The sequence below is a fragment of the Erinaceus europaeus genome, chromosome 2, assembly GCF_950295315.1.
Source record: "Erinaceus europaeus chromosome 2, mEriEur2.1, whole genome shotgun sequence".
Taxonomy (NCBI): Eukaryota; Metazoa; Chordata; class Mammalia; order Eulipotyphla; family Erinaceidae; genus Erinaceus; species Erinaceus europaeus.
Genome location: NC_080163.1, coordinates 62,577,389 through 62,603,396, shown reverse-complemented (window position 1 = coordinate 62,603,396; position 26,008 = coordinate 62,577,389). Strand labels below are relative to the sequence as shown.

General features: G+C 45.2%; 1 protein-coding gene across 1 annotated transcript in view; it reads right to left on the bottom strand.

Annotated features, from left to right (window-relative positions):
- Nucleotides 1–745: 745 nt before the first annotated feature.
- SFRP1 (secreted frizzled related protein 1) overlaps nucleotides 746–26,008 on the bottom strand; it is a 51,275-nt gene continuing 26,012 nt past the window's right edge. Inside the window, exon 3 of the mRNA XM_007516727.3 lies at nucleotides 746–1,479. Coding sequence (XP_007516789.1) covers nucleotides 1,157–1,479 — 323 coding nt within the window. The 3' untranslated portion in view covers nucleotides 746–1,156. The remainder of the gene's footprint in view (nucleotides 1,480–26,008) is intronic.

Here is a 26,008-nt window from a genome sequence, read left to right as displayed (position 1 = left end):
CTTCAGCTATCTCTGTGTCAAACCAGTCACAGGAGAGGAGACACTTCCTAATCTCACCACTTCATCAAATTGGATATGAATATTCACCCAGAGGGACAACCACTAAAATCTGTGAGGGGTCACAGAGAATTAAGAATCAGGTTGGGGGTGGGGGAGAGGACCTGACAAGATCACTGCCCTGCTTTGCCATGTGCATGATCCAGGTTACAACCTGGCCCCCACTTTACCAGGGGAAGTTTAGGTGCTGTGCTATCTTTCCCTTTCTCCTGTCTCTCTTCCTAACTGAAAAAGTACACCCAGAGTGATGAAGTCCCAGCAATGATCAAAAGAATCAAAAGATAAAAATAAGGAATTGGAAAAAAGAATTAGGCTAGGTGGGATAAGAAAAAAAAATTTTTTTCCTTTTAGAATTATTTCCTTAACATTGAAAGATAAATAAAAGTTGCTTAAGTGAATGGATTAGTATTGATCACAGAGGCATTGAGAAATAGCTTAGGACACTTGGAGAAAACTTGAGAGACGGTTTGCTTTTGAAACTCCTCCCCTGGATGAGGACACTTGTGGCTTTCCTTGCCCTCTGCAAAGGAAAAAAAAAAATGTGTGTGTGTGTGTGTGTGTGCTGAAAAACTGACAGAGACATTAGTCTGGCACTGGAAGATGTTCTACCAATAATTAGAACTGCCAGCCTTTGAAGGGATGCATGCACCCATGGATTCACAGGGAAAGGGAAAGGGAAAGGAAGGGATAAGAGGGGGAAAGTTGCAGAACTGACTCTTTTGTTGCTCTCTTTTTCCCCAATCTGCTTTTTACTGGCAAACCATTCTGGCTTAGTGAATGCTTCTGGGTGGAATGGTGCTACATCTCCTTTGACTTGGCAGCGTGCTGTTCCACACTGTAAATCATAAAGGGCTTCCTAATCTAAATGGTTTTCCTTACCTGGGCATGCGGTTTTAAATATTGGCTATAGTGGGGTTGGCTGTGGAGGGAGGAGTGGGTTGGGTGGGTGCTGCAGGAGCGAGGTCCATGGACGACAGCATCCTCCATCAACCAGGGTCTGGGGTGCTCTGCTCAGCCCACTCCCTCACCCAGTGCCCCCCCTCCTCCAGACACATACACATACTCCCCCAACTCACTCCCGCCCTCTGGCCCAAGAGAATCACTTAAAGACAGACTGAAAAGTAGGACATTCATGATTTTTCATCTTCTTCATGAAGTTCTTGAATTCCTTGTTTTTCTTGTCCCACTTGTGGATCGCCGTCAGCAGGTACTGGTTCTTCACCTTCCGGCCCATGATGAGGAAATGGTGGCTGAGGTTATCCAGCTGGTGGCAGGGGCAGTCCGCCCCATTCTTCAGATACAGGACAAGTTTCTTCAGCTCCTTCTTCTTAATAGGTCCCAGCTTGAGGGGCTTCTTTTTCTTGGGGATGATCTTCTTGTCACCATTATCTTTTTTCACTTCTTTGATTTTCATTCTCAGAGCTAGAATTGAAAGGCAGAGGAGGGAGGGAGATAGCATTTTATTATTTGTTTTGTTTTATTTTAGATAGATGCAGAGAAGTAAGGAGAGAAAGAGACCACAGCACCAAAACTTCCTTCAATGTGGTGGGGACCAGCCTCAAACCTGGGTGACACACATAGCAAAACAGCACACTATCCAAGTGAGCTATTTTTTCAGCCTGAAAGACTGCATTGTAGAATGTCGCCTTTCATCAAAAGAGCTGAAATGTGTGGCCAAACAGGGGTGAACAAAAGGTGAAGAGCAAATAAAAGGAAGAGGAATTCCATAGGTAAGACTTAAAGCCTTATTTTGTCTTTATGTACTGACTCTGCTTCCCTTGTTTTGTAGAGTCTGGTCGTATCACTCTCTTTTTTCTTCCTGTTGCATGCACAGATTTTTATTAGCAAGTAGGCACAAGAGAATCATAAACCCACTCTTATAAGTCCCATGATGCCCCAGCTCCCTGTCCCTGGAGTATTCTTGGAAGCACTTTTACAGACTGGGGTAAATGAATCAACGCTTGGGCAGACGATACAACTAAATTTCTTTTTTTTTAAAGGTTTGTGTGCTTAACATATATATATATATATATATATATATATATATATAATATATGTTTTTAATAGTTTGTTACAAGATTATAAGATTACAATGTATAGTTCCACACCATACCCACCACCAAAGTTCCGTACCCCCACCCTCCAAATTCCTGAAGATAACCACCAGAGTTCTCACACATGTTACAGTTTGCTTGCTTCTATTTTGTTTGGACTTTTTTTTTTTTTTTTTGCAAGTTCATGGAAATCAGAACTGATCGTATCTCAGTAGTTGACACGAGGAGCCATGAAAGTCAAGTAAAATCTTAAAAGCAAATCATATTTCTCTTAAAATTTCAGTGACTTAGGGCTGGGAAATAACTCACTCAGTAGAGAATTTTGTCACAAGCAAGCCCCCAGGTTCAAGTATCCAAAGCCAAGTGAGGACACATGCATAGGGGGCAGAATTTTATGTGCAGTATGTTGTGTCTCTTCTACTCGCTCCCTGTCTTTTTCCCTCTCTGTTTCTATCTGTCACTGAAGGGGACGATGTCCACTGGAATCTTGCAGGCACAAATCCCCGCAAAGCTCTGGAAATAAAATTAAATATTCAGGGGCTCAGAATTTCATATAATGCTTTAAAACAAAGAGATCATGTAATCCAATGATTTGTATATCTGATGTTATTTCATCATACAAATAAAAAAATTACACGGGGGGGGGGGGGGGGCTGGGTGGTGGTGCACCCGGTTAGGCACAGATAGTACTAAGCCAAGGACCTTGGTTCAAGTACACATAGTACTAAACCAAGGATCTGAGCAAGCCCTCACTCCCCAGTCTCAGTGCGGACTCTTTACAAGCAATGAAACAGGTCTACAGGTGTCTATATCACTCTTTCTTTTTCTTTCTTCTTCCTTTCTTTCTTCCTTCCTTTCTTTCTTTCTTCCTATCTCGCTCTCCTCTCTCAATTTCTCTCTGTCCTATTGAATAAGCTAGGAAGAAGAAAAAGAAGAAAAGAAAAAAATGGCTGCCAGGAACAATGAATTTATAGTGTCCCCCAGCAATAACCCTGGAAGAAAAAAAAAAAAACTTACCCTGAGTTCAAGGGGGAAAAAAAACACCATACCAGAATGCTAGTGGTTTAACTTTTTAACAGCTCAAGTACCCAAATTCCTTAACAACTAAATTTCATAAACAAGACAGAATCTGTGTAAAAAAAAAAAGTAAAAAGTTAAAAAATGCTTCAAATCACCTTAGTCAAATACAACAAACATTACTGTCCCAATTCAGTGTGGGAGAAACCACAGATCCCAGCCAGTGACAGCAGGGCTGCTAAAGTCCCCTCTATCACTGTCGCTAGTGAGTTATGGATGTTCTAGACACCAAGCTGTCCTATATAGAGCCAGTCTCTGCTCTGACTTCCCGATTCCTACTAACCTTGATGCTATAGGTTTAGTGTGCTCACAGCTTACTAGCTAAATCCATATGGCTATTTCCATATGAATTTATCTCTAATGGAACCCAGGTAGTTGTTATTAAAGTGTCTGGTCTACATGTTAAAAAAGTAATGTTAACTCAGGGTCCAAGAAAGCAAAGAATAGAGAAAGCAGACTTGGTGAACTGGCTCAAAAATTATGACTTCTAAGACAGCCTAAAAGGAATAGTTGGAGGAACTGGGAAGATAGCACAAGGCTATGCAAAAGGCTTTCATGCTCAAAGCACTGAGGTCCCAGGTTCAATCTCCAGCACCACAAAAAGCCAGAGCTGAGCCAGAGTCTCTCTCTACCAAGAGAAAGAGAGTGGGGCCAGGTGGTGGTGCACCTAGTTAAGTATACACATTACAGTGCACAAGGACCTGGATTCAAGCCCCTGGTCCCTACCTGCAGAGGAAAAGCTTCATTAAGTGGTGAAGCAGGGCTGCAGGTGTCTCTCTGTCTCTCTCCTTATCTCCCCCTCTATTCTCAATTTCTTTCTGTCTCTATCCAATAATAAATAAATAAATAAATAATATTTTGAGAGAAAGAGAGAGAGGGAGAGATAGATCAGAAACATCATGTTCTCAATACTAGTCACCAGAACAAGTGGACACCCTCTGGATTTTTCTGAATTCAAAATTCATAACAATTCAGCCTACACCAGAAGACCATGAAGAAAGGCTTGAATCTAAACAAACAAACAGTAGCCAGCAATTATACAAGTAGACAGTATGCCAGAAAATATACTAAGTCTTCCATGAGCTGTCTCTATTAATCCTAGCCAGACCAGGAGGAAAGTACAATTATTCCTCCACCTAACAGAGGAGAAAAGTCGAAGGGGTCGAGTTCACTTTGCCCCAAATCTTTAATCCTAAACTTAAACCTATGTCTGCACATCTACTTTCAATCACCATGCAGTCCAGACCAACACTATAGTTACAAAATTCTTCCTAATCTACCAGCATTTTAGGGCTTTGGTTAAATGGATGAAGAAAGTACGAAGAGGGCCAGCAAGACAGCTCATTTGGATAGTGCTTGCTTTGCCATGTAAATGTCCCAGGTTCAAGACTGACCTCTACCACATTGGAGGAAACTTCAAATGCTATGGAGTTTCCCCCTCCCTCTCTCTCTCTAAAAAGTGTCATCCTACAATGGTGAGGTCCTGGTAACAACAACAGAAGACATGAGAGAGAGAGAAAGACAGAGAAACAGAAAAGCTCAGACTCTACCCACTTTCAGGGACACTTGAATGCAATTTGCCTTAGGAAGTCATAAAACACATCCTCCTAGCTGAAAAATGCTACTCTGGCAAACAGATAAACTACTTTATGTGAAGGCTTTATTATCTGGCATTCAGTTGCTTGGAAAACACACCTTTGGTTGATCCAAAAATAAGAAGGAAGTGGAAAATCCTAGGAACAAATTACATGTGAATGTGTCAAAACTTAGCAAATTAAAAAACCATGTTTGCAATGGTTTCTTCTTACAGAGCTCCAAACCTGGACACCTACTTAACTCTACATAATACCCAAAGTCTGGTATCTCTTAAGAAGTTTTTCACTTCCAAGGGCAGCAGAAAGTTCAGCAACTGGGCACTAAGCATAAAAGCATGAAAGATTAACACTGATATCATGAGCTGATCTTCCCAGCACATGTGAGTGAGTTAAGATCCACACCCCTTCACACCAATAAGTTTCTTCCTTACTTCTGTGCCTAAAGAAGCCACCGCTCAGTGCTTCTGAGTATGGCTTCCTCCCAGCCCACTGTGGACAGAGTAGGGACCAGCAATGGGGAGCAGAGCAAAGAGAATGGAACAGAAATTACCCCTCTAGGACCTCACTCCAAACAATCCCCAATAGGCCCACATCTGGTTCAGCTTCTATTGTTCAGTTTCATTGTTAGCTTACAGATTTTGTACACAGTGCTTTACTTAAAAGAAGAGTCCACGTGTTCAGATTTGACTCCCTGAATGAGCAGAGTCTTGAGTAAAGAAGACTAGATGCCCAGACCCCAAGCCAAGCCAAGCCTCCCCTCTGCAAACCAGGACACTGGGGGCTGGAAGTGAAAGAAATGTAAAGAGTACTTCTTGGTCGCAAGAAGCTAGATGAATCAACTCTAAATTATTTCCCAAAGTCTAAGGCTGGGAAACAAACACTGCAATTGTATCAGCAGGAGAAAAGAAAGCTGACTCAAGCTTACAGTGTGGGCGGAGCCTTTCTTGACACTAAAGTGAGCACCATTTAATGAGGACCCACTTCATGCTGGACTCCACCTAAGAGCCAAGGATAGGTGCTGACCAGGGGAGAGAAGGCTTTGGGGTTCTGGTGCATCATGGTAGAAAAGGATCTAAGTTGGAAGTGAGAGTGTTTTGCAAACACCTGTCATGGCGAGAAGAAAAATTTTATGCATGTGTCAACAACTGTACTGTAAACCATTAACCTTCTCCCAATGATATAAAGAACAGGTACTGGGGCCAGGTGGTGACGCACCTGATTATAATGCACAAGAATCTGGGTTCGAGCCCCAGGTTCCCATCTGCAGGGGGAAAGCTTTGCGAGTAGTAAAGCAGGGCTGCAAGTGTTTCTCTGTCTCTCTCCCTCTCTATCTCCCCCTCCCCTCTCTATTTCTGGCTGTCTCTATTCAATAAATAAATAAAGGTAATTAAAAATAAAGGTGTTCTTATAAATAAATAAATTAAAATAAAAATTAGGTATCAGAAAACAAAAAAGTACTGATTCACTCTTACTAATTCAGTAGTAGAAATTCTATAATGACATCTAAAAATTAGATGATCAAAAGAACGGAACCTCTAAATTAGTTCTATATCTAATTATTGTTAAATGTACTCATAGCATGTAAAATTTAAAATTAAAAAATTAAATAAAATATAATACTAGACAAAAGAGGCGGCGGTCGGGGGGGGGGGAAGAGAACCCATTTCCAACCCCAAAGACCATGTTCTCTCCCGCCATAACATGATTGGTTTTTAAGTGCTATTGCTTCAGTGGAAACTATTTCACTCTTTTGATTGTGCTGCTTTTAATCACAACTCAAATCAAAAAATTAATGTTCCTTTGCCATGACCGTGTAAAAGAATTTAGTTTACATAGGTTGAGTGGGGGTGCGGTGGGGTGGGGTGGAGGGTTGCAGCGAAGGGGAAGGAGGGATCTCGAATGATGGAAATGTGTTCCGCATTAGACTCTCTTTTTCTTGCCATTTTGGCTCACTTTCTTTTCTGAGGTGGGGAGAGTAAGGGAGGAGGAGGCACATATGGCCAGAAATTACTAACATCTTTCCATCTTTCAAGGGTTTATTTTAGGGATGCAGATTACCAGCAATGTTTGGATAGGTGATTAGCCCTTTAAGGTTGATATCCCTGTGCCTGCTGGGTATGTATGCAACCCCCCACCATGCCACATCTAGGAGATGCTGAGCCAGCCCAGGAGCAGCCTGGGACTGATCACCACTTCCTCTCCCCACCACCGCCTCCATCCACCTTGCTAAACCCCAGGGGGCAGGTTCATAGCTTGCAATGCCACCTGGCCTGTGGTAGGCAAGGCAGAGAAGCAGCAGGACGCAGCAGCTGGAAGAATTGGGTCCTGGGTTCTAACAGTGTGACCACAAAATCTGGTTTGGAGTTCCCTGAGTCTGGATTTCCCAGCTGTGGGGATAGAGTTCGGTCTAATACGCAGGCCTGTTGGTCCTTAGCTCAGAGAGTCCAGGCCAGGCAACACTGGGGAGCCAGAAAAGCTCCCCACTCTGTGCGCCTCCTTTTCTCCCTCCAATCCCTGTCCTCTTCCCAGGGATGAGGCTACATTCACAGCAGGCCCTCGTGATCACAGCTCCCTATCACAGCTGGACCCTCAACTAAAACTAAGCAAATCAACAAACAAGCCAGTGTTTCTTTAATTTACCCTTGTTTTTTAAGCAACAACTTAACCTTCTCTGAGAGCAGAATAGCACTTCTGCTTATCCTTTTGCTAGTACACCAAAGGGAACTGGGAGCTGGAAACTCCAAACCTGAGATCACAAGTAAGTGTGGTCTAGGTCTTTCTCAGAAATCTTCGGGGCCGGACAGTGGCACACCTGGTTGAGTACACATTACAATGTGCCAGGACCCAGGTTCAAGCCCTCGTACCTACCTGCAGGGGGAAAGCTTTGCAGATGTCTCTCTTTCTCTCTATCACTTCCCTCTCGATTTCTGGCTGTCTCTATTCAATAAATAAATAAAGATAATAAAAAATTAAAGGGAAAAAGAGAAATCCTCAGATAAATACCCTCCCACCTCCTTCTTATGCTTAGATATATTCCTGAAGTTTCATTTCCCTTTCTGTCACCCAAGACCATTACTTATTTTGTTTAATTTTCTTTTCTTTCTTTCTTTTGCTCACAAATTAAACTTCCTTAGGCTCCCCACAAGGCTTGGCCATCTTTCTGCGGCTAAAATGAGAACAGGAAACCCTACACCCATCGCCAACCCACATTCTCTTCAAGACCATCTCTTCTTCCTGACTTCCTTATACTAATGGTGCCTCCAATCTGCCAATTACCTAGACAGGCTATGCGGATATAAGGCACCAACTGGCCAAGAGCCAGTCATTTATACGTCCTAGAATTGCTACAGGAATGTAAGAAGGATCTGATAGGAATGGTGGAAATGAGCTAGTGAGTCCTCTGATTACAGAGAATAGTGAGACTTAGAATGAATTACAGAGAAGCAATAAAAGAGGAACCCCAAGCAGTATCTTTACAAAGGCATTAGAAAAATAAGTCGTTATATAAAAATCTTCAGAGAAACAGATGGAAAAACTAGATAACCAAGCATCTCATGAAAGAAAGCAAAAACAGGATCTTTGCTAACAGGGTAAAAACACTCTTTGATCCTATAGGCTGTGGAATTTAAGAATGAGTGTTAAGGTTCAAACCTCCAGTCCTCACCTGCATTAGAGGTTCTGTTAAGAGATATGGTAGAGGAACTGGGTGGTGATGCACTTGGTTGAGTGTACATGTTACAGTGTGCAAGCTTCGACCCCCTGGTCCACACCTGCAAGGGAAAAACTTGGCAGCGCTGCAGATGTCTCTCCCTATCACCCCCTTCCCTCTTGATTTATGGCTGTATCTATCCAATAGAGAAATAAATATAATAATGAAATACAAATAAGCATAAATGTAAATAAAACACAAAATAATCAAAGAATATGAGCTCCCAAAAGAAAACCAAACATTGCAATTCCAAGTCCTCCACTCTCTTTTATAATAGAGCTGCTTGGCGTTAGTTAGTTGGCGTTCTTTTTTTTTTTTTTTAAAGGATATGAGTATGAATTCTGCTTTTTTAACTGCTTTTAGTGAGATGGAGATAGGCTACAGATCTAGTTAATGCCCAACAGTTTTCAGTTAAAAAAATCGATTATTCTTTTTTACAGCCATAACATCATCTCCCCAGACAATAACTTGGAACCACCAGCATATCAGATGTCAAATTCAGGAAAAAAAAAAAAAACTAGCACAGTCATGGGTCCTTTGGAATATAACTAAAATAGGACTACTAACTATCTACAAAACGGAGACCCCCAAATCTTTGTTTGCACTATTCCAGCCTTTAGGTCCATGATTGGTCAACAGTTTGTTTGGCTCTATATAGTAACTCTTTTTTCAACCACCAGGTTCCAGATGCTACCATGATGCCAACTGGACCTCCCTGGGTAGATAACCCCACCAATGTGTCCTGGAGCCCCGCTTCCCCAGAGCCCCGCCCCCTAGGGAAAGAGAGAGACAGGCTGGGAGTATGGATCGACCTGTCAATGCCCATGTTCAGTGGGGAAGCAATTACAGAAGCCAGACCTTCCACCTTCTGCATCCCACAATGACCCTGGGTCCATACTCCCAGAGGGATAAAGAATAGAAAAGTTATCAGGGGACGGAATAGGATACGGAGGTCTGGTGGTGGGAATTGTGTGGAGTTGTACCCCTCTTATCCTATGATTTTTGTCAGTGTTTCCTTTTTATAAATAAAAATTTAAAAATACATACATACATAATTAAATGATCATGCAAAAATTTGCATTTGAAAAAAAATTTTTTTTTTTAAAGAGAGATAGAGAGGAATTCAGGCAGTGGCAAACCTGGTTAAGCACACATGTTAGTTACCAGGAACAAGCACCTGGGTTTGAGCCCCACCCCAACCCTGCTCCCCACCTGTTGGGGGGGGGGACGCTTCATAAGCAGTGAAGCTGGCCTTCAGGTGGCTCTCTGTCTTTCTCCATCTCTCCTCTTCCCCTCTCAATTTCTGTCCAATCGAATAAAAAGAAGGAAAAGAGAGAGAGAGAGAGAGAGAGACAGAAGAGAGGAGAGGAGAGGAGAGGAGAGGAGAGGAGAGGAGAGGAGAGGAGAGGAGAGGAGAGGAGAGGAGAGGAGAGGAGAGGAGAGGAGAGGAGGGTGATAACCAGCTGCATGACACTCACCTTGTACTAGGTGATCTGGCAGGAGCTGGGAGGTGGCTCACTGGGCAGAGCACTCATTGGTTTGTGCTTTGGGTTACTACCCAAAGGGGTGGAGTGATACTGTGGTGTCTCTCCTCCTTTCTGTCTCTCTCCTTCTCTGTCTACACCCTCTCTCTGAAAAAAGAATCTTTCAAAATTTTTTTTATTATCTTTATTTGCAGAGACAGTCAGAAATTGAGAGGGGAGGGGGAGATAGAGAGGGAAAGAGGCAGAGAGACACTTGGCAACACTGCTTCACCACTCTCAAAGCTTGTCCCCTGCAAGTGGAGACTGAGAGCTCAAAATCTCAAACCTGGGTCCTTGCGCATTCCAACATGTACACTCAACCAGGTAAACCACCAACCAGGCCCTATAAGAATTTTTTTAATTTTTTTTTTTTTAAGGAAAGTAAGCCTCATGCTGGATTCATACAGGAGCAGAGTCCCAACAATAACTCTGGTGGCAAAAAGAAGAAAGAGAAGGAGAGAAGGAGAGAAAGAGGGAGGGAGGAAAAGAAGACCATCTGAAGATGACTTCAAGTTCAAGAGAGGCCATGGGAATGACATACATATTATTTATTTACTGAATAGAAACAGAGAGAAATTGAGGGGGGGATAGAGAGGGAGAGAGGCAGAGAGACACCTGCAGCCCTGCTTCATCACTTGTGAAGCTTTCTCCCTGCAGGTGGGGACCAGGAGCTTGAACCTGGGTCCTCTCACACTGTAACATGTGCACTTAATCCAGTGCACCACCGTCTGGCCCCTTTGGCAATTTATATAAGGGACCTGACTTTGACCTAGCACGTTATGATTGGGCCCTCCTCAATCGCTATCGAACAGGCCATGGCCGGTGCGCCGCTATGTTCCATCGCTGGGGAGCCAGAGACGACCCGAACTGCCCCTGCGGCTACAGACAGACTATGACCCACATAGTCAACGACTGCCACCTCTCCAGATTCAAAGGAGGTCTCGAAACTTTACATCAGGCTCAACCTGACGCTGTTGACTGGCTACGGAAGAAGGGCAAACACTAGAAGAAGAAGAAGAAGAAGGGACCTGACATGCGTAGATTTGGGCAGCCTGTGGAAACTAATTCCCTGATACTGAAGGCAACTGTAATGACATTCCCAAACAAGGGTACCTTTGAGATAAAAAAAAAAAAAAAGAAAAGAAAAAGAAGGTGATTAATTATTACGCCCGCGCAACTTGAATAAGCTGCAGTTATCCCGAGTCAGCCAAGGTATCTGGCCACCTCAATAAGAAACTGGCCCATGGGAAATGCCGGTGGGTACAGGCTGTAAAGATCTGGTTGGTGGAGGAAAAAAACATCTGGTTGGTGGGGCAGGTGGTTAAAGGGCCCGGAAAATAAAAGGGATAGGACCTCCTCTCTTCCTTTCCTCAAACTCCCAGAGTAGTGAAGGGGAGAGACGAAGGTCCCTGTCTGGCCCAGGAGGCCTAGCCCTTCCGGACAAGGAACCAGGGGAGCTCTGCTAAAGAAAAAAATAGTCTGATGGCTGCAGAATGGCAGAAGGAGGAAGCTCACCATTAACAAGCTCAGTCAGTGCCCACGCTTGAAGGGAGGAAACTGAGGTCTAGAGATATCTGTGATTTGGGGCAAGAGCTCCTTGGGACAGGTATAGTGCCACACACCCTGATTCTGGGCTCTCCTTTCCATGTGACAGATTGCTTTTCTGGGTCCAGGGGAGCACTTACTGTCTCCCTTTTCCTCCCAAGAGTATTCTAGGTACAAAAAGTTTGGGGAGTGAGAGCGAGAGGACGAGGTGGGGGGGGAGTGAGAGCAAGAGGACGAGAGAGAGAGAGAGAGAGATGCCCCAGACAGGAATTCAGCAGTGATTTCTCCAAAATACCAGTCTCAGAAAACTCACAGAAAGGGGGCTGGTAGTGGCATAGGTGGTGGAATACACATGCTACCATGTGCAAGGACCTGGGTTCCCAGTCCCCATCTGAGTTCCCAGTCCCCATCTGTGGATGGTGGTAGGGGAGCTTCATAAATTGGTAGAGCAGTGCCACAGGCACCCCTACCCTGCCACCACTCTCTCCATCTTCCCCTCTCCTTCCTTATTTCTGTCTTCATAAGAAGAAAAAAAGGGGGGCGGGGCACTGAGACCAGGACAGATGGATTCATCATGCAGTTACCAAGAGATAATCCTGGTGGTATTAAATAAATAAATCCAACAAGTTGGGGGCGGGGGAACTGTGCCTAGCTCAAAGCTGGCCTCTTCTCTCTTTTCCAGGGTCTCCCCTCTCTGCAGAGCTCAGGGGGAACATGGTGGGTGAAGTGTATTCCCTACTCCTAAGGTTCAGTCTGGACTCCAGTCTCCTCTTCCAAATCCTCAGGAGCCTTAGACACATGGAGCACAAGGCACAGGGCACAGAGCACAGGGCACAGGGCACAGCGCACGGGGCAGAGACTTCAAACACCTTAGGACACTTAGCCTGTGGTGCAGGGGAATTAAAGTAAATGTAAATGCCTTCCTCCCTGTCTCTAGTGTCTGCTTCTTTGGGAGAGGCATAATAACCTCCCCAACTTCTGCTCCCTGGATCAAGTGAACCCCAAAGGAGAGGCAAACAGCCCAGGACCCAGAGGAGATTGACAGACTGCCCAAGTAATGAGTAAAGATTGAATGAAGAAGACACAAGACACAGCAGAAATGGGGCTGAGCAGGAAGCAGGTGTCCAAACCACATTCCAGGGCACCTCCTTCAGGACCCAAAAGCACCCCTGCCACTCAGCCCACCTATACTTTCTGGCTGGTTATCAAGTTCCTGGATCCAGAAATCACAGATATTTTCCAACCAACCCTAGCATCCTCAGGCATAGTATTCCTCTTCCTGCTGAAACCAAGTCAGAGTGGTAGTGTCCCAGAGCTGAGGGGCAGTGGCTCTGGCTTAGAGTCCTGTAGGACAGTCCTCAGAGCACCCAGCCTCCCAGTAGGTGTGCCTGGTACTGAGAGAGGGTCAGGAGAGTTGACCTGAAGACTAGTTTCACTTGTCCCTAGTCTCTTATCCCAAGGAGAGTCCTTTCCCCTGGGATCAAACAGAGGGCAACCACATCCTGGCTCATGCCTCACCAGTGAGCTCTGCCTTGGCACAGAGCTAGCAAAGTCAAGGAGGCTCATCCTGGATTTGCCAGAGCAATGGCAACATAGCATCCATTCCTGTCATGGCACAGGAGGACTGATGTGACAACCACAGGCAGAGGGGAAATGAAAGAGCTAGAGCATTCAGAGCACAAAAACGTCTCAACACCTGAAGGTCCCGATAAATTGGCAGGTAAGGAGGTATCTCGTCAGGTGTTATGTAAACAGCAGCAACCAGTTTCTGTCTTCTGCGGATGGGTGTGCTGGGTGGGGGAGATGCTATATAAATAACAGCCACAAAGCTCATTTGTTTTGGGTTGAGGGTTTGCTGTGAAACCATCCCTAACACAGCACGCACGCCACGGCTCATTAGGAAGAGCATCCAAAAGTACTGAGCAGTGTTTAAAGGGAGGAGCCAGGCCCTGTGGGTGAGAAATTTCATTCACAGGGCCAATCTGGAAAGGCAGTTACTCAGCCTAGGAGCCCTGTCTAATATGTGGGCTTGTCCTGATGGTGATGATGACAACAATGATTTACTCAGAGACCAAGAGGCAGAGAGTGAAAGAAACCACAGCACCAAATCTTCCTTCAATGCAGGGGAGACCAGGCTTCAACATGAGTCTCGCAGAAGGCAAAGCAGTGCACAATCCAAGTGAGCTATCTGGCTGGCCCTCCTGGACTGTTTTTATCAGTATTCTAACCTACCCCAAGCGTGATTCCTCCTAAGTGACTCTCTCTCGACAGTGAATGCAGACATTATGCCTAGTGTTCAACAAACAGCTTATAAAAGGTTCTTTTTTTTTTTTTTCCTTAAGAGCTTCAGATGAACTGCAGGCCAAAGGGTTGGGGAGAAGAGGACAAGTCACTGGAGAGCCAGAGACTTCTGGAGGACTTCTCTCCCTTCTCTGCCCGCACCCTCAGGACCTGAATCCTAAGGCACTTAGAGGGGAGCTGACTGCATCTGTCTCTTCCTGGTGTGGCAGGAAGACAGACATCCTATTCAGGTGTTCTCGGTGTTGTACCTCTCAGATGTCAGTTTTCTGTGCTCCCATTCACAAACACAGCCTGTGCTGTTAGACATTAGGCCTCATAACACATCCCCATCCCCAGCTGCTAACTAGCAGAGCCACCAGCTATAGTTTGAGCTGCCCCTTGCTTCCCAGTACCTGTCAGAAGCCAGCCCCTTGATGTAGACCCAGCGCCCCACCTGAGGGGTGGGGTGAGGAGTGTGTCATCTCATGTCTAGAACTCTCTCTGCCACATCAGGCACTGGGGCTAAAAGTGCTTTCATTTCCAAGATTCGAACTGAAGTGGCCACTTCTGCAAGCTGTTTTTTCTTGTGCAGTTGAAAGTTCCTCATCCCTCCAACGGCCACCTTCCTCTACTGCCATCTACAAAATCTGCCTCAGGGATCCCCAGTACTGACAGTCAAGTGCCAGATACTATCCTAAGGACCTCTGAGTCCACCTTCCTTGCACCTAGTGAAGTAGGCACCGTTATTCATTATGTCAGGTCTATGGACGCAAGCATCTAATTTTCCCAAACGTATCAGCTGGTTAAATGACCTAGAGGCATGATTCTTTCCACATAAAGTTCATTCTAGAAACTTCTAATGAGTTTATCGGTGCTTTCCCCAAACTAACATCTACCTATAACCTCAGAAAGTAATCATAAGGGGCCGGATGGTGGTGCACCTGGTTAAGTGTACGTGTTAACATGTATAAAGGCCTGGGTTCAAGCCCCTGGGACCCACGTGAAGGGGATGCCTTGATGAACAGTGTTGCAGATGTCTCTTTGTCTCTGTCTCTCTCTCTCTACGATCTTCTTCCCCTCTCAATATCTCTGCCCCATCAAATAGAATCAATCAATAAATAAGACTTAAAAAAAAAAACCTCTATAAAAAGACAAAATAACCATATATGCAGCCCAATATAATCTGGTTATACAAGATTAGGGTAAACTCTAAACCCAACAACTGGTGCCCTTACAAGAAAAGAACAAACAGACACACAGGGAAGAAGATCATGTGAAAACAGAAGTAAAGTTGAAGTTATAAGCCCCTTCCCCCAGGATGGCTGGGAGCCACCACAAACTAGAAAATAAATAAAGAGATCTTCCCTCGGAGTTTCTAGAGGGGGAAACAACCCTACCTTGATTCTGGACTTCTGACTTCCTGGATTATGAGAAGAAATTTCTATTCTTTAAAAACACTTCCATCCACCCTAATTTGTTATGGCAGCCCTAAGGAACTCGTACAAGCCCAAACTCAGTCCCACAGCATGACTGCTTCTCAACAGACATGACCTGTCAATTAAGAGAAATGAGAAGGGTCTGCTGGGATGCTTGATTCCTGATGATTGCCCAGGCTGTCCTGTGTTTAACTCCTAGCTTTGCTATGTGATCTGGGGACAATCACTGAATCTCTCTGAGCTTCATTTTCTTCCACCTAAAGAGAGGTAATAATACTATCTGTAACCCCCCCTCCCCATACCCAGAGTTGTTGGGAAGCATAACAAAAAAATGAGCTCATGGAACCCGGGAGATAGCTCACCAACTACAGCGTGTTTTACCATGTAGAGCGCCTGGGTCTCAGCCCACGGCCACCATGTGGGAGCACCAGGCACTAGAGAAGCTTCCCAAGTAATAAAGTAGTGGTGTGTTATCTCTCCTTCTCTCTGCTTTTTGCTTCCTCTGTGCTTTTCTCCTTTTCTGTTTCCATTTGTAATTGAAAGGAAGATGGAAGGAGAAAAAAAAAAAAAAAGGATTGAGCTGGAAACATTGGAATCATGCAGGTGGGTAGCCCTAAGAAGCCCTGTTGGGAAAGAAAGGAAAGAGAGAAAGAGGAAGAGGAAGAGGAAGGGAAAGGGAAAGAAAGGGAGGGGAAGAAAAGGAAACTTAAAAAAAATAAAGGTAAGCTCATGTATGGAAAAGTGACTTGAAAATGATCAACTGTTTCCTCTTATCTATGTTTTTTAAGTTGCCACCAACTTTGGTGACATTTTTTTCCCATGGATACAAAAAGAAATGAAGAAGGAAGAAGGAGCCAAAAAGAGAGATATGTGTTTTACTGCCCTTGGAAGTGCCCCCTCCCCGTGAAGACCAAAACCTTGAACCTGGGTCCTTGTACATGGTAAGTTGCATGCTCTACAGTTTCTGTCACCACACAGTTCTTCCCTCTGATTTTTAACTCTACTCTTCTTTTTTTATTTTATTTTATTTATTTATTACTTTTGTTGCCCTTGTTTTATTGTTGTAGTTATTATTGATGTCATTGTTGTTGGATAGGACAGAGAGAAATGGAGAGAGGAGGGGAAGACAGAGAGGGGGAGAGAAAGACAGACACCTGCAGACCTGCTTCACCACCTGTGAAGCGACTCCCCTGCAGGTGGGGAGCCAGGGCTCGAACCGGGATCCTTCTGCTGGTCCTTGTGCTTAGTGCCACTTGTGCTTAACCAGCTGCGCTACCGCCCGACTCCCTTAACTCTACTCTTCTTATAAACTTTTGTTGTTTGCTTTGTGCCATGGTAACATACTACCTTTTCAAAGCTAATTTACATACTGGAAAGTTTATTATCTATAGCCATACAGGGAACTATGATTTTATTTGTCTTCTACATTCATTTATATATTTAACTCCCACAGAATTTTACACAATTTTTAAAAGTATCTTTCTGCCTCCCAAGGAAGCAGGGGAGTTCAAATACAGATTTCTACTGTATTTAGATCAAAATAACACTGACTCTGCAATTTTGATTTATTTCCCGCTGGTCTTTCCAGAAGTTCTCTGTAACCATCTATGATTCATTCATCCTCATCTCATTCCCAAGAGGAGAAAAGTCCCACTATTTCACAGAGAGAACTGTTGAGTTTAGATTCTCACTTTTTATTATGTGATCTTTGGTAGGCCCGCCAGTTTTGCCCTCAACCTCACCATGGCTACCTGTTTGCATGAGTGCAGGGAAGCTTTCTGGTGAAAATAAATCTACTTGGGGGATATAGTCCAGTGGTCAGGCATCTAGAACCACCACTCAGGGCTGAATCACTGAAGGGGAATATGACACCCTGAAAGGCATCCAGCTTCAGAGTCTCCTGCAGACATTCTCCTGCCTGGGAAGCCCCTGGGAGGCGGGAAGAGACCTCTGGCAAGTGCAGGAGAACCCAATTTGGAGAGATATGTCACTGGACCTTCTGACTGCCAGGCAGGCCAGTGTTATTTGGTTAAAGCTCAAATGTTCCAGCCAGGAAGAAACATGTCATGAATAATCCCATCCCCTCTCCCCTGAGGTCAGACAGCCCTTCAACGTGTCCTGGTAAGCTCTTTGCTCTTAACAATGTCAGGTCCCCTTCACCCAGCTCCGTGGCCCATATTGGGCAAAGGTTACTTCTGAGGGAAAGACACTGCTTCAGGTGTGTGTGTGTGTGTGTGTGTGAAAGTTCAGAGAGCATCAACTGAAGACATAGCATAGGTTCTAAGTACAGAATAGGAATGGGTGAGGCCACCTAGCCAGACTATCATTTTATTTTTGGCTATTTATTTATTTACTTTCACCAGGGCTTCATCATTCCAGGTTGACTTTTTCAGGTAGAAACAAGAGAGACAGAGGAGACTGGGCGGTAGCACAGTGGGTTAAGTGCACATAGTGCAAAGCACAAGGACCCGTGCAAGGATCCCGGCTCCAGCTCCCAGCTCCACACCTGTGGGGGAGGGGTCACTTCACAGGCAGTGAAGCAAGTCTGCAGGTGTCTATCTTTCTTCCCCGCTCTCTATCTTCACCTCCTGTCTCAATTTCTCTCTGTCCTAACCAACAAAAACAACAATGGGGGAAAAAAATGGATGCCAGGAGCAATGGGTTCGTAATGGAGGCACTGAGCCCTAGCAATAACCCTGGAGGCAAAAAAAAAAAAAAAAAAAAAGGAGGAGGAGGAACAGAAGGAAGGAGAAGAATGAAAGGGGGAGGTGAGGAGAAGAAGAAGAAGGAGAAGGAGGAGGAGGAGAAGGAGAAGGAGAAAAAGAAGTAGGAGAAGAAGAAGGAAGAGGAAGAGAAGGAGGAGGAGGAAGAGAAAAGAGAAGAAAAGAAAAGAAACAACCGAGACAGTGAAGACACCAAGCACCAAAGCTTCCGCCAATGTACCGGAAACTGAATTCTAACATGGGCTATGTGTATCCCAAAGCAGGTGCACTGTCTGAGGGAGCTGTGCTGCTGGCCCACACAGTCTCATTCTGAAATCAAGAAATGAGAACTGAGAAGAGATGAGGTCCACAGCAGCCTATTAGAAACCTGCACAGGACCCCAATCCCTGGTCTGGTTGCTTCTCTGTTCCCTCCATTCCCCAAATATTTGATGCTCCAATCCAGAAAGAGCTCCCAGCCGCTCAGGCTCCAGTTCCTAGGATGTGGTCTTCTTCCTTCCTTCTCCAAAGGCAAGCAACCCTCTCCCCATCTCAGTGCCCAAACAAGATGTCAAACGCCAGAGCCCTGAGCTTCATTCCAGGCTGAAGAGGCACAATCCCAGCTCACTGTCAAATCAGGTACTTTCTGAGAGACTTCCTCTGCCAGCTGCCCACCTCACTCAGGGAGAATCTTGGCAGTGCTGATCAAGTAACACTGTGGGTACAGCCCAGCACTGTATTCCTCCAATTCCAGAAACTTCCAGAACAATCTGGGGCTTTGCCAAGTGGACCTCTTACCTGCCTTCCTCTTGCACAACATTCTGGCTAATTACTAGTTTCTGATTGATTCAGTTGCCTGGGCCTTCTGCATGTGAGGTTTCAGGACTCCACGCTGCTTTCATCACTCACACAGAGAGGGGGGGAGGGAGGGAGGGAGAGAGACCCCAGCAGCTCCCATGTGAAGCCAGGACTCAAACCTGGGCCATGCACATAGCAAGGCACATAACTTTTTAACCCACTGCATTTCCAACAGCATTTTAAAAGAAGGCTAGGACTCAACAGCCAGAATATTCTCCCAGAAGAGTTCCTAAGTTAGAGAACAGCCTCTCAAATGGCTTCCCAAACCTCACCCCTGGGAGGGTGGGGAATAGTATCAGTGATCTTCCCAGGACGCTGCAGAAGTTGTTGGCACACGTTACCAGGCGCCAAGTTCCAGATTCGAGCCCCTGCTCCTCACCTGCAGGGGGATGCTTCACACTCTTTCCCTCTCTATCTGCCCTCCCCTCTCAACTTCTCTCTGTCCTATCAAGTAAAATAAAACAAAAAGAAGTAAATAAATAAAGTGGTTACCTGTCACCCATCAGTGCCCATGGTAAGGAACCTCTTTACCCAGAACTCCTGCTTAGGGATCCATAGAAAAAACAGACAACTTCTCAGCTCAAACCTGAGGTTTCTCCTGTGAAGAAATCTGGAGACTAGGTAGGGCAAAGAGTTTATGTCCATGGAATTTAGTGGTGGCTCACCCACCCAGTAGAGCACATGTGCTACGAATCCCCAGTGCCTACCATTAAGGGGAAAGCTTCATGAATGTGGAGCAATGCTACAAATATCTCTCTCATCTTCTCTTTCTCGCCTATCATCTCTCTCTATCTCATCCTTTATTTAAAAAAAAAAGTTATAAGGAATAGAGGGGAGCAGGCACCAAAATCCAGTGACAACCTTGATAGCAAAGAGAGAGAAGGGAGGGGGAATTCACAGCTAGCCTACACCAATTTCTTTCCTGCCGGCAGATTTCCCCGAGAGCACTGGGCTGAGGTCAGGAGCCCAAGGAAGGGGAGAAGAAAGGGGAGCGGGTATTCTGCGAGGCCCGCCTGGTCTCCGCTGAGTAATCACTCAAAACAAGGAAACCTGCCAGAAGACACATTAAGGCTGAAAGAAAAGAAGGCTCCAGGCAAAGAGTTGTCAGTCAGAGAAAAATCAACACCACCTATTGATTCTACTCGCTTTCTAGCTAGGGGCAGCTTCATGCTTGATCTACCCCCTCCCCACCGTCACACACAGTTAGACAACTGTGAAGGCAAAAGAGGGCTTTTTTTTAATCCTCAGGAAAACTGATATCAAGGGGATGGGGGTTGGGGGGCTGGGACCAGATGGTCCAGGACTTGTAGGAAGGAGCAGGCAGGAAAGGAAGACACAGCCAGGGCTTGACTGGACCTTGTCTGTGACCACTGGCGGACCAAATGTCCAGGACAGATAATCGTTAACAATGTTCCAAGACATCTAGTTTTCATTCATGAGACACACAACTCAAATGGCTTTGAAGTTCTGTTCTGGGGGTCAGCCCTTCCTTTAGGAGGGGACTGAATAGAAGTACCATTTTTTTTTGTCAGGGGGGAGTAAAAGTAGGGGGATGTGTTCCATGCTGCTATGCCATTGAATGAGCTGGGTCCCAGTTAGTGCTCCCCAGCTTCTCAGACATCCTTCTTGGAACCCTCATGAGAAGGAAGCGTGACCCACCCACACAGCTGCCACTTAGAGGGGAAGCACTCACCAGCAGGAAAACAGAACAGGTGCTCCAGGAACTACCAAGTCACAGAATCTTGAGGCTCCAAGGACCATGGGGTAGGACCTTTTAACCTACTGGCAAACGCAGGTGTCCCCAGCATCACCTGTGCTCAGCACCTGCCCATGAACGGTTCCTGTGGTGGGGTCCCGATGCCTTGGCAAGCAGTCTTATTCCCTTTTTTTGTTTTTTATTAGAAATTTAATACTGATTTACAAAATTGTAACAGGGGTATCATTCCATATGGTTCCTACCACTAGAGTTCTGCGTCCCCATCCCCTCCAACAGAAACTGCAGTAGTTCTTCCGAGGTCATTGATGTGGGCTGACTCTATAATTGTCTGTATCTATCTATTTGTCTATCTACCTACCTATGTTTCCCCCCATTTTTTCAATGATCTAGTCTTCACTACCTTTCTTTCTTTTTTTCTTTTCTTTTTTTTCCCCTTTTATTGCCCTTGTTTATCAACATCATTGTTGCTATTGCTGTCATTATTGTTGGATAGGACAAATCCAACAATAGATAGAGAAATTGATAGAGACAGAGAAATAGATAGAGAATTGATAGAGAAATCAAGAGAGGCAGGGAAGACAGAGAGGGGGAGAGAAAGATAGACACCTGCAGACCTGCTTCACCACCCATGAAGTGACTCCCCTGCAGATGGGGAGCCGGGGGCTCGAACAAGGATCCTTAACTCCAGTCCTTGCACTTGGCACCATGTGCGCTTAACCCACTGCGGCACCGCCTGGCTCCTTTCACTACCTTTCTAGTTCACCCTTACACCCATTACTGCTTCTGCATGTCTTTTTTTTTTTTTCTCTTCTCTTCTCTCTCAGATAAGAGAAATAATGCTTGGCTTTCTCTGGTGTTTTCCAGATTTACCACCCCCAACCCCCTTCACTGCTGGTAGAAAAACAAGATACCTAGTGGCAAATTCTTTGGGTCCTGGTGGACTGGGGGTACAGAGACATCTGGTTTTCTTCCCCTATTCTTTATCCCTCTGGAGTATGGACCAAAATTCTTTTTGGGATGCAGAAGGTGGGAGTTCTGGCTTCTGTAGCTGTGTCTCTGCTGGACATGGACATTTTTTTTTTAATAGACCTTTTAAGAGAACCAGAGCATCACTTTAGCACATGTGATGCCAGGGATCAAACTCGGGACCTCATGTTTGAGATTCCAACATTTTATCCATTGCACCATTTACCAGATCACTTTTAAAAAATCTTTTGAGTTATTGATAATTGACCAGGTGGTGGCACACCTGGTTGAGCACAAGGACCCAAGTTCAAGCCTCCAGTCCCCACCTGCAAGGCGAAACTTCACTAGGGGCGAAACAGTACTGCAGGTGTTTTTCTTTCTCTCTCTTCTATCTCCCATTCCCCTCTCAGTTTCTATCAAAAATAAGTTAAGAAAATTTTTTAAAACTATATTTAGTCCTAAAAACATATCTTTAAAACTAATAAACTATTAATAATTAGCTTATCTATTTATGACTAAGGACTGGATAGAGAATCAGAGCATTACTCTGACACATGCAATACTAGACTCAAACTCACCTCATATTCACAGGTCAGACACTCTATCCCAGAACATGCCTTCCCTGTGCTGACTAGGATACACAGCCTCAGTTCGCCCAAATTCTTTCTTCCTGGTACATATAGTCCTGAGAGGCACACCAAAAATGCCAAGCTTGTCCATTGGAAAAGGAACAAGAAGATAAAATCAAGCCCCTTGGAAAAAGGAGGCAGGAGGGGTCAGGCAGCAGAGCTAAAACAAAGTTCCCGTAACCTGCTGCCACTGGGAAGGTAATAATGCACTGGGATTAGATCCTAGGTCTCCAGGGTGTATGTTCTTTTCTATCCTGTCCCATTTTAGCTCCTTGCATCAACGTTTTTGACTCTTGTCTCTTGAGAGGTAGGTAAACCAAGTCACAAGCAGGGTGAATGGCTTGCCCAAATGGACACAGACCATGGTAGAACCAGGCCTTAAAACCAGTCCATATGACTCCTGAGGTTTTTCATGTTCTTTCCAATGTTCTTTTGTAAAGCCTAGGGATTACACACTGCCCTTTATAACAATTCCCACTAACCACTGGAATCTGCTAAGGAAGTGGCTCCTGCCCAGAGAACCAGCAGGATCTAAGTGGACTGACTAAAAAAACTGAAGCCTCAAATAAAATGGGCCTAGTTGGCATTTGAAATAATCATCAGAGTCCCAAGATTTTAAGAATGGTCCCAGACTTAGAAGGTAATACTGAACATGTGTAAAGAGAGACAGGTTACAGAAAAATGAGCCTTCCTGACTCAGGGCCAAACAGTGGCCCAATCTTGAAGGTGTTGTGTGTACAGCACTGTGGACAAAGCAGTGTGTGTGTGTGTGTGTGTGTGTGTGTGTGCACACCACTGTGGACAAAGTACTGGGTTCCTAAGCATGAGGTCCTGAGTTCCATACCTTATAAAATTCATATGCCAGAGTGAAGCTTTGCTTCTCTCTCCTTCATGAATAAATCTTTAAATAAAAAAAAAAAGTTTCTGAGGGGCCAGGCAGTGCCACACCCAGCTGAGCTCTCATATAATTAAGTATCTGAGTTTGAGCCCTGCTCCCCACCTGCAGCAGGGAAGCTTCACAAGCTGCGAAGCAGTGCTACAGGTGTTCTGTCTTCCTCTCTATCTCCCCTTCACCTTCCAATCTGTCTTGTCAAATTAAAAAAGTTTCTGATCTCATCAGGAGACACCAGACATCTTGTGCTCAAAGAGCTCCCATTAGCCATGCTCACAGCTGACTGGCATGGCCATGCTCACCAGGAAGAGATGTTTGCATGCATCTGGGCACCTGCACGTGACCCAACTTAACCACACAGCCACTTCACACCACTGCCTCTCAAGACACAAACATACATAGGCCACCCCTGAGACCAAGGCCTTCCCTCCCCTGGCCTTATTGTAACATCAGGTTCCCTTGCCCGCCCCAGGGCCTTGACTGAAGCTGCTGCCAGGCCAGAGGGTATAGGGCTAGCTCCAGAGCCACCACGTCTGCTGCCTGGCCACTAATGAGGTCTGGAGAGCAAAGCCAGGGCAGTTAAATGATGGCTCCTAATGACCCACACCTGAGCAGACTGCAGGCTCTGGATCCCACTCCCAACCTCAGAACAAAGGTTTCCCAGGGGCCTGGCTACAGAACATGGTTCCTCTCATGACTGCTGGGGCCCTGGATTGACTTTGCCAAGTGATCTGGGTGTCTTATGTATGGGTGGCCTGGCCAGGGCTTCCCTGAGCCCTTTCTCTCTCTCTCTTATTTATTTATTTATTTATTTATTTATTTATTTATTTATTTATCTGTTTATTGGACCAAGACAGAAATTGAATGAGAGATGGAAGCTACAGAGGGGAAGATAAACAGAGACACCTGTAGTACTAATCCACTACTCATGAAGCTTCCCCCCAGCAGATGGGGAATGGGAGTTTGAACCAGGGTCCTTGTGCCAGGTAACATGTGTTCTCTACCATGTGCACCATCACCTAGCCCCTAAGCCCTCTCTCTTTCTCTCTTTTTTTTTTTTTTGACTTTTATTTAAAAATTATTGACAAGATTATAAGACAACAGGGATGCAATTACACACAGTTCCCACCACCAGAGTTCCATATCCCATCCCCTCCTTTGATAGCTTTCCTATTCTTTATCCCCCTGGGAGTATGGACCCAGGATCATTATGGGGTGCAGAAGGTGGGAGGTCTGGCTTCTGTAATTGCTTCTCCACTGGACATGGGCATTCCCAAGCCCCCTCTTAATGGGTGTGACTTAAGAGTTCCTCTCTGCTCTCTTCTCACCTCCACCATGGACTATCTTCTCCAGATCTGTTTTCTTCAATGCCACAAGTTCTAGTCCCTGTGCTTTGCAATTTTGGATTAATGAGCACCTTCTCTTTGGTGTCTTTTTTTTATTCCCTTTCTCCTTCTGTTTCTTTCCTCACACCCTGTCTCCCAGATGTGACAGTAACATCACCATTATCATCATCATCATCATCACCATCATCATCATAATCATCTTCCCTAAGGCTTCACTGGGAGATGCTCTGGGAGAACTTTTTTTGAGAGAGAAAAAAATAGAGATAGAGTAAGAGACACCATAGCACTGATGCTTCCCCTGGTGCTACTGGGGGGGGGGGGGGACCTTGAATCATGCATGGCAGGTGATCTATCCAGCTGGGATGATAGTAACATTTAAAAGTGGGTTCCTGGGTGAAAATAACATAATGATTATACAAAGAGACTCATATGCCTGAGCCTCCAAAACCCCACACCACTATAAGCCAGAGAGCTAAGCAGTGCTCTGATAAAAAATAAATAAAATTCCTAATGCACAGGGATAACTTGTCTGGAAGGACCTGTGCCTTGCCATGTGCAAAGTCCCAATCTGGATCCAGGCACCACACAAGAGGTGCTATGGAACTAGGGGGAAGTCCAGTACTGTGGTGTCTCTTCCCTCTCTCTGTCTATCTAAATAAAAGAAAAAAATTACCTAAAAGCCATGAAATCATACTCTTGTGAAAAAAAGATAGAGAGAGAAAAAGAGACTCCTGATGCCTCCTCATTGACAATAAGACTAATTCTACAGCATCTGCCATGGCACTCCAGACCCCCGATGAGCCAACCATTACCCACTTCACTCATCTCTTTTCTACCCTGCGCTCATTACAAAGATTCACTTATCCCCAATATACACATAATGTCTTGCCTCCGTGTCTTGATTCTGCTAGGCTCTCAGCTTACAGTAGTTGTCCTATGTCAGTGTTTCAGGCCTGAGAAAGTCCTACCAGTTCCGTGGGGGTTGGCACTGAGTATGCCCTCTCTGCAGTACTCCTTGACATCTCTGAGGAAAAACTGTCTACTCCTGTAACCCTCCAGTTCTCACCTACTACAGAAATGTCAGCATGTGATACCATAGTCTCACATTGGTCCATTTTCTCCTCTGTCTCCTCCTAGATGATGAGTCCTTTGAAGACAGGAACCAGCCACATCCCAATCATACCACATGAACATTCTCATATGTTTCAGCCAGTGCTGAGTCTACCATACACCAGATCTTCAGTTCAGCTCACCTTGAACTTACTGAAACTCTAAGACTAACGTGAGGTAAAGACTGCTGGAGAGAGACAGAGAGAGAGAGAGAGGGAGAGAGAGGGAGAGAAGGAGGGAGAGAGAGAAAGCTGGACGGTGGCACACCTGGTTAAACACACATAATATGAAGCACAAGGACCTGCACAAGGATTAGGGTTCAAGGCCCTGGCTCCCCACCTACATGGGGTCTGCTTCACAAGTGGTGAATCAGGTCTGTAGGTGTTTATCTTTCTTTCTCTCTCTCCCTCTCTATCTCCCCCTCCTCTTTCAATTTATCTGACCTATCCAATAAAATGGAAACAACATGGCTACCAGGAGCAGTAGATTTGTAGTGCCGGCACTGAGCCCCAG